The sequence below is a fragment of the Natator depressus genome, chromosome 4 (assembly GCF_965152275.1).
Source record: "Natator depressus isolate rNatDep1 chromosome 4, rNatDep2.hap1, whole genome shotgun sequence".
Taxonomy (NCBI): Eukaryota; Metazoa; Chordata; order Testudines; family Cheloniidae; genus Natator; species Natator depressus.
This window is the reverse complement of record NC_134237.1, coordinates 30,761,837-30,770,731: the sequence shown is the minus strand read 5'-3', so window position 1 is coordinate 30,770,731 and position 8,895 is coordinate 30,761,837. Positions and strand designations below refer to the sequence as shown.

General features: G+C 40.0%; 1 protein-coding gene across 1 annotated transcript in view; it reads right to left on the bottom strand.

The window, feature by feature from the left end:
• Nucleotides 1–791: 791 nt before the first annotated feature.
• The window catches only part of ARHGEF38 (Rho guanine nucleotide exchange factor 38), a 49,508-nt gene continuing 41,404 nt past the window's right edge, over nt 792–8,895 (bottom strand). Inside the window, exons 11-14 of the mRNA XM_074949988.1 lie at nt 8,398–8,538; nt 6,496–6,694; nt 6,082–6,338; nt 792–977 (exon numbers count right to left, since the gene is read on the bottom strand). Coding sequence (XP_074806089.1) covers nt 792–977; nt 6,082–6,338; nt 6,496–6,694; nt 8,398–8,538 — 783 coding nt within the window. The remainder of the gene's footprint in view (nt 978–6,081; nt 6,339–6,495; nt 6,695–8,397; nt 8,539–8,895) is intronic.

Here is an 8,895-nt window from a genome sequence, read left to right as displayed (position 1 = left end):
GTATGGTACAGATTTAAGTTATGAAAAATTACACATTGTGCATACTACATATGTCATTATCAAAAGATAACTTGCTTATTTCTCAACCAATTTTTTTTATTCCAAATTTGGCAAAGTGCACTTCTCTGAGTGAAGGCTAGGTACTTGCCAGGTTTTAAGTTTTAAAACAGCTCTTTTTGAGTGATCAAGTACCAAAAAGGACAATGTTCTTAAAAGACAACTTTTTTCATCTCTAATAATTGATAAATGGCTCCATGGACTTCCTGTAAATGTTCACAGCCCAAAAGTAAAGTTCTGAGAATTAATAGGGAGTTGGGGAATAGGGAATAGTCATCTCAATCTGAACAATAGAGTCTTTACGGCAATTCTGATGACACAATTTATCCTTTTCCAAGGTTAATTCTCTTGGGTTCACATATTATTTGCTAAATATGTTGGAGAGGCACCCCTAGAGAGGTATATGTTTAGCTGTGCTTTTTATTTATGTGTTAACTCCTGACTTATGAAGTATAGTACTAAGAGAGTGAATGAATGAGTAAAGAAATAGCAAGCTCTCCAGGACATTCATCAGAGAGAATCTTGTTAAACACTTCCTCTTCCTCAGGTCTTGACAAAGTAATGGTTTTTAGCATGCAGGAGTTCTCAGTGTAGCCTATGTACCTCTCCAGATATTATAGGTGGGTTATAAATCACTTGTGCGTTCACTCTGCTTGCTGTAAATTAGAACAGATTATTATTTTGACTATGAGTCACTATTTCAGAGAAACTGGTTCCAACAATCCTTTCTGTTCCTATGCATATGTCATCTTCCCAAGGTAATTAGCAGGTACATATCCTTTCTGTCCTTTGGCTTCTGCTAACCACCATTCTTTATTGCCGCTCAGGTCAGAAAACTGGAGTATCCGAACCCGCTGGTACTCCTGAAGGCTGAGTTCCTGATGGCTTCTTGCTTGAAATGCATAAACAGCATAGAAAGTCTGAAAAAAGAACCAACCAGCAGAAGGGGTACATTTTATATAAAAAAAGGCAATTAATATGAAATAAACTTGATAATTTCAACAAAAAGACCCAACAAAATCTGCTGTAACAGGGTATTCTGGCCTTGTAAGAGTAGAGGGGGCCAGAAGACCCCATTCCAGGGAGTTGGAATGAACGAAGGCCCAGAAAATGGCCTGGTAACAGAAGAAGGGAAGTGGTCCCAGGGAATTAGGAGTTGGATGGGAGGGAAATCCCAGGACACTGTTCCTTTAAGGGCCTGGTGTCAGGAGCCCTGTAGTGTGGGTTAGGGCTCCCCTCTCTTTCAGTGTATCACGAGGAATTTTCTGGTGAGGGGGCAGCATATAGGCTACCTTCTCCCTCAGAACAAAGATGACCTAAGCTGCTTCGGCTGGCCCCCAGCTGTAAGGAGGTTGAACATTGAAACTGACAATGGAGGATGTGGGGAGAGAGAAAGTTGCCTTGGTCTACGAAGGAGAAGAAGTAGGGGGATGAGGAATGGCCTTAGATAAGGAGAAAGGGAAAAAAAACAATATATCAGGATTTTAAAAAGTAATTAAATGAAAAACAGGATAAAAGTCAACATTTCATAATAGTCAAATCAGTGACAGAAGATGTGAAAATAGGAGATGTTAACCCAACCAAAATGGCAGAATGGATAAAACAAAGTGTTGGTGATGTACAAAAAGCTAAAAGAATGCAGGGTGGAGCTCTATTGATAAAATGTGCACATAAGGAGCAAGCTGAAAAACTTCTTAAAAATGCAACCTTAGAGAAAATGAAGGTTACTCATCAACTGGCTAAATTCCTGACTGAAGCAAGAGGGTCACGTATGGAGTGCCACTAGGATCGTCTGAGGATGATATAAAAAAGACAACAGGCAAAGAAAGTATTGTTTGTTAAATGACTATTTAGTGGGAGAAAACCAGCCATTTTATTTACAGCTGTACACACAACACTTTGTCAGTCATAATGGGGCAGCCTGACCTAATGGTCAGAGCCAGGGGGCAGCCTCAGGGTCACATTCAAAAGTCATACCATAGATCAAAGCCAGAGTCAGGAGACATGCCAAAGGGGTCAATGCTGGGGTCAGAATCAATAGCCACACCAAGGATTAAGACAGAATTCGAGTGAGATGAGACACCAAGGGTAAAGTTGGAGTCACTGGAATTAGGGTGAGGAACCAGCAGCAGGAACTTGGACTCAGGAGTCTGTTCAGCAGCAAGCCCAACAACTAGTTGCTCAGCCATAGAGCGGAACAGCAGCAGGAAGCTTCATGCCCGTGTGGTGTCCAGGCAAAAGTCTGCTGCCAATCACTTGACCCAGCTGAGTAAGTGGGTGTAGCCTCTGGCAGCGAGATGTTAGCTGCAGTTCCCTCTGACTTGGTGCAGCAGGTAAGGCTCTTGCATAGCAACCCCACAGGTGGAGTCTGAGTATTATACCACCTGAAATGCTTAATGGAGGGATGATCCTTTCTAGGATCCAACTGTGGTATATATCGTTCTATATTTCCCCTTCCCCACCCTTGTGAAGAGCTATGATTGTTAGAGATTTAGGCATGCACCAACCATTTGTAAGGGAACAATGAGGTGGAAAAAACAGAACCTAGTTGCACAGTGCTGCATATAAAGGATGTACAGTAGGAGAAGGAGCTCAGGAAATACAAACAATTATAATTATTCAAAAATTATCATATGTTGAGGCTGCCAAAAGGTAGGCACTGCAGAAAATAAAAGAAAAATATGTAAGTAAGAGAAAAGATGTACATGGGCAGCAGAACACATCTCTGGGCAGGGAGGAGAGTATGAGAGGAATGGTAGATGATATATTGCTTATAGATAAAGGGAAGTTTATAACATTCATTAAGAAGTAATTAACTGCACCTTGCAGACGTGGAGAAAAAAATGAAAGGATTAAAATCATAGCAAAAGCAGCAGAAAAATATCTAAAAATAGGCAATCTCTCCATAGACGGTATTCACCCACTTTTAATGAAGGCACTAATACAGCTTATTAAAGGTTTTAATGATCCTTAGCTGGAATCCTTATAGTATAATAATGTATGGAGAGGAATTTAAGAAAGCCAGCTTTGAAATGGGAAAAAAGCCTAATGTGATATGTGTGCAAGAAACATAGCTAATAAGTAAACTTGTGTTCAATCTACCAGGATATGATATACTCTAGAGGAATCAAGTGGCCACCAGAGGAAGGGGTAGGGGGTCTGTATATTTATAAAAGACTTAGCTATGTCAAAAGCGTGTGCAGAAACTAAGTTTTTAGTATAATGCTACTGAGATTCCCATGCAGAACAAAAACACTTATATATGGATTTTTGTTTATAATCCATGTAAAAATTAGTTATCTTAGAACTAGAAAAAATATTTATTAATGTAGAAAACCTACTCCCAATTTGTGGAGATTATAATAGTCATAATGAGCAATGGGAAAGTAAGAAAACTACGCTTAAAACAACTTATTGATCTGCATAACCTGGTGCTACTGAATGCAGAAGCACCTTCTAGATTTAATTCAGTGAATAGCTCTGTTTCTGTTTTGGATCCAGGAACTACAACAAATAACGTAGTGAGTAAATGCAGCTGGGAATTTTATAAAGAAGACAAAATGGGAAGTGTACCAAGGTTCAGGAAATGTCAAAAACACAAGAGTTACTAGATTGAATTTTCAAAAAGTTGACTGGGACTTTTTCAAAATTAAATGTGATGAATATTTTTTCCAGTAAGTATACAAGTAGCAACCTAGGAGAATTCTATGCAGATATAATAAAAAGAATTACAGCAGCAGCTGATCTGGCCCCCCAGTGTAGAAACCCTGTTGCTTGGTGGAATGAGAATTGCAAATTAGCAATCAAGGAAAAAAATAAGGCATACAAGCAAACAAAACACACAATTAGTAAAGACTGATAAAAGGTGTAAGGTGGTGGCACAAAGGATTATAAAAAAAAATACAAAAAAAGTTGGAGAAATTTCTGTGCGAAATTGACAAAGATTCAAATCTTTCAGAAATATAAGCAAACTCACCGAATGAATGGAATTCAAAGTAAAAGTAAATGTATAGCTGTTCTTATTGTAAACAATGAAACTGAGGTCTCCAATTTAGGAAAAGCAGACATTTTAGCAAAAGAATTCCAAAAGGTCAGTACTGATCTGATTCAAAACGGGGCTCAGGGCTGGGGGGAGCTTAGGGCTGCGGCCAGCCCGGGTCTCCTCCAGCCGAGGGGAGGAAGACACTCTGGGCTGCACTGTGGCCAGCCCAGGGCTCCTCCAGGTGGGGGGCAGGGCACTCCAGGCTGCGCCGGCCTGGGGCTCCTCCAGCTGAGGGGGAGGTGCTCAGGGCTTCTCTGGCAGGGGGTCTCGGGACTCTGGCCGTGGGCAGAAGGGGCGGAGCAAGGGGCTAGGCTCCCCAAAGGGGGGCTCCACCCACTGCTCATGACAATAGCATGGATTCCAGTACATAGTAGAATACCTAGAAACGAGATGGCTGACAGAACAGCAAAACATGCTCTAAAAAATGAGGAGGTACATATTAAGATAACCTTAAATAGACAAGAATTCAAAAATGTGGTCATGAAGGAGGTTGCAAAGGAGTGGCAAGAACTATGGACTAAGGAAACAAAAGGATGAAGGTTCTATGATGTATGCTAAAAAATCAAAGATAGTACTATACTCCACAATCATGGTAGAAAAGAATGAAGCAGTAATTTTTAAAGTGTTAACAGGTCATTGTGCCTTAAATGGTAAGTTAAACTTATTAAAAAGACATAAAGACAGGCTGTGTAAAGTGCAAAGAAACTGTTGATCATGTTCTCTGGCACTGTTGGCAACATTCTATGCAAAGAAATTTTCTTTATAAAAAATTGAGTTGGCTTGAAATCAAAGATTTTTTCCCTAAAGGGACTAGTGAGAATGTCAGGGAAATGGAATAGTGCAAAAAAGGCCTTGCTGTGTTTTCTTAAGGATACTAGAGAGTGAATAGATTTAAAAAAAAAAAAAAACTTGGCCAATAATGAATGAAGAAAGTGGTGGCCATAGCCCCAGGTAATGAGGGTGCCGCACCAAAAACAACAAAGGAGACAGTGAAAAAGAAGGAAGCGAGGGTTAGAGGGCTGAGCTCCAGCCTGAAAGCCTGGGACTGGTGGCTTTGGGTAGTGCAGACTGGGAAAGAGGAAGAGCTATAGGTACGGCAGAAGAACCATGGCTGAGTATGAATTTTTATGTTATTGTTATGGACTTTATTTTGGGAACTCTAAGGATTGCTTGAACATTTTCTGTTATTAAACTAGCTCTAGGTTTAGGGTGCTGTGAGCCATAATGGAGACTATGTGTAGTTCTTTTAAGGGGTCCACAAGTGGGGGGCTAACAGGAGCAAAATGCCTGCAGTGCCACCCATGGCCACAAGGGGGCACATAGTACATCCCCAGAAAAATGAAATTCATCCCCTTAAGTCACTGCTGAAAAAGAACCAGACGAAATAAGTAAGAATGAGCTAGGGAAGGTCCCAGGCATTTAAATCTAGCAGCTGCTAACTTGAGCGCTTCAATTCTCTCAACCACCAGATGTTCTATAAGGCACACATTGCAGCAACCTGTTCTAGATAAAGGCATAGGGTTCCTTATCAGAAAAGAATCGTCATGACCTTCTTGCTAAAAATAGATGAAAATAGCAGAAGGCAGAACTAACTGCTTTAGTGGGGATTAACCCGGCTCTCTTTGTAAGGGTGGGGAGGTGGCTTTACTGCCCCGGAGCAGTTAGAGGCATTGGGTCCCCATGGGGTGTTTCAGCTCCACTCTTCTTTCAATTCAGGATTATGGATAAATCCCACAATTTAACCGTTAAACATTTATTACCTTTTCACACATTGTGTGGTTCATTAAAAACCCAATGAACATTACATCAGAGGAGCTGGAGGGTAAGAATGTTGTGTGAAATCCTATGGCATCCTAATAGATTAGAACAGTCCTTTTATAAACTAAGGTTGCCCCTTTAAATTGTAAGCAGTAGCGCACAACTTTTATATTTGGAATAGGAAAAACAGATATAGATAGATATGCTGCATGTATTATGCTTACATGTTGATCATCCACATCATGATCAGTCTCTGTCCCATTAATTGCAGGTTTTTCACATAGGCTATTATTAGATGAGCTGCTGTCACTCCTCTTATGTCCTAGATTTCTTGCACTGCTATCACTGATAGGCCGTGAAGAGACAAAAAGGCTGATATTATCGAAATCATCATCACAGAAACTGGTTTCTGCTACATCCTTCTGCACCTTGGCTGGATTGTAGGGCTTCAGGAAGGAGGAATACACATACCCTTTAAGAACTAGATATCAGATTAAAAAGAAAAGAAAAATTATTTCAAATATTTTTCAGTCACCTTTTTTTTACAAACTGTTGAGGTAAACAGATGGGCCCAGACTGAAAAGAAAATCAATAGCCAAAGGAAAGCTGTTATTGGGATATTTGTGCAAACGACTTACTTCCTGTGTCAACAAGCCACCTGCTTGTACTTCCAAAGGGATCCTTTTGCTCAGCAACAGCCACCAGCTCACCTTCATATAAATCAATATCAAATTCCTGTGTGGCATTGCATTTGCGCTTAGCTTGATATAGTGATTCTGTGCTGTATGTGGACAATAGCTTGGATCTCTGGATCTCTGTCTGACGTGGAGATTCAGGCTAAAAATGGGAAAAAAGAGACACACTATTAATTGGGAGCAGTGTATTTAAGACTTCTGGATTAACAGCTGGGTACAAAAGAAACTAATGCACACCCCATCTGATTGCAGCAATCTACATTTGAACAGGCAGAGCATGCAATTACATGCCTATCGGATAGTTAGGAGTATAATTTCCTAAACTGTGCCCTCAAACCTGTGAGTTTTGTGTGCGTTCACCTGTTCCACTAATGGCTGAAACTATAGTCACTGAAGGATAAAAAAAAACTTACTGGATGTTAACTGTCAGGTATTGGCTTATGCAGTGTTGTTGCAGCTGTGTTGGTCCCAGAATATTAGAGAAACGAGGTGGGTAGGGTAATATCTTTTATTGGACCAACTTCTGTTGGTGAGGGAGATAAGCTTTGAGCTTACACATAGCTGTTCTTCAGGTCTGGGAAATGTACTCAAAGTGTCACAGCTAAATACAAGGTGGAACAGATTGTATAAGTAGTTACCATATATTTCAAGGGACCATTCAAGGTGAAATGACTCATTAACACCCCTTCAAGTCATAGGAGGAAAAGAAAAAAAAGGTGGATGGGGGGTTAAGTGGGTTATAGATTGTAAACCATAAATCCAAGGTCTTTATTCTGTCCATCATTATTAGTATCTAGCAAATTTATTAATTTAAGCTTCCAGGCTCATCTTTCGAAGGTGTTGTGCGGGTTTCCTTTGAGAATGAAGATGGACAGGTCAGATACAGAGGGATCACTGTGTGAAAAGTGTTCACCCACTGTTTTTGTCTTTTATCATTTTTCTTTGTGAGTTCACTCAAGACCATAGTGAAATGAGACAGTCACTACTCTCTCAAATGAAATCACACAGAAAAATTATTAAAAGACAAAAACCTGTGGGTGAACCCTTTCACAAAGCGATCACAGACCTGAAGAAGAACTCTGTGTAAGCTCAAAAGCTTCTCTCTTTCACCAACTGAATTTGGTCCAAAAAGAGGTATTACCTAACTCACCTTGTCTCTCTGTATCAGTGCACTTACAATTCTCATGTAAAATGACTGAAAGCATTTTGAAGTAACCCAAAAATTGGCAGACGTGTACTGAAGTCATATAACCCATTACAAGGCAGGAGCCATATGACCAATAATCCCTGGACCGTGATATTATATGAAATGACTTTGCTATATAAAAGGCAAGGTATTAATTATTATTATATTAAGTGGGGCTCCTGCAGTTCTGTACGCTTCTGGAGTACTCTGTGTGCTAGGTATATCTGAATTCCATGGTAGATTTTTCAGCTCCTGCTCTAGCTATATAAAACCATCAAACCCACTCACAAAACTTCAACAAAATAAACATCACAAGATTAATATATGTGTGAGAATATTTAACAAGTGAAATAACTATAACTTGCATGCTTAGTCTTAGGCTGGGTCTAGACTACAGAGTTAGTGCCTGGGCTTAAATGCTTTATGTTGAACTAACTATGTCAGTGTCTTCGCCACACTACTGCCTTGCTCCCGCTGATGTAAGTGCCCTACTACTCCAACATAATAACTCCACCTCCACAAGAGGCGTAGGGCTAATGTCGGTGTAATTATGGCGACACAGAGTCTGTGTGGCAAATCAATGCCCAGGCCCCAGGAGAATAAAAAGATGATGCGTTTGACACACATTAAATTTTCATTGACAGAGGCATGATACTCACCTGGGTAGGGGCAGGTTTCTTCTTTTCAAAGCTCAGTTTTCTCTCAATAAATGTAGCACTGCTGTTTTCTTTTACAAAATTTAGATTGTGAAACTCTTCCATCACCTGATTTTGTAATTCACAGATACTTGAGGAAGACAGCTGTAAATACACAAGAAGATTAGATCTCATGTACATTACATAGGATAGGGAGGTAAGGAACAGTAGCTCTAATCTAGTGGATCAAGCACTAGGACTCATGAAATCTGAGTTATTATTTTGATTTCTGGTAGTGCCCACAAGGAGCTTGGCATCAGGCAGATATAAAAGAAGGTATGATCCCAGCCTCAAAGAGCTTAAAATCTTTGCTGTTTAGGGCTTGTCTATACACAGAAGTGTCATCAGTTTAACTTAAATCAGTTTAAAAACCAGTATCTATTTAACTCAATATGATTTAAACTGGTCATGTCAGTTTAACTTGCCACTGTGGTGTTGGATCTGTGGATTTGGCTCAGGTCC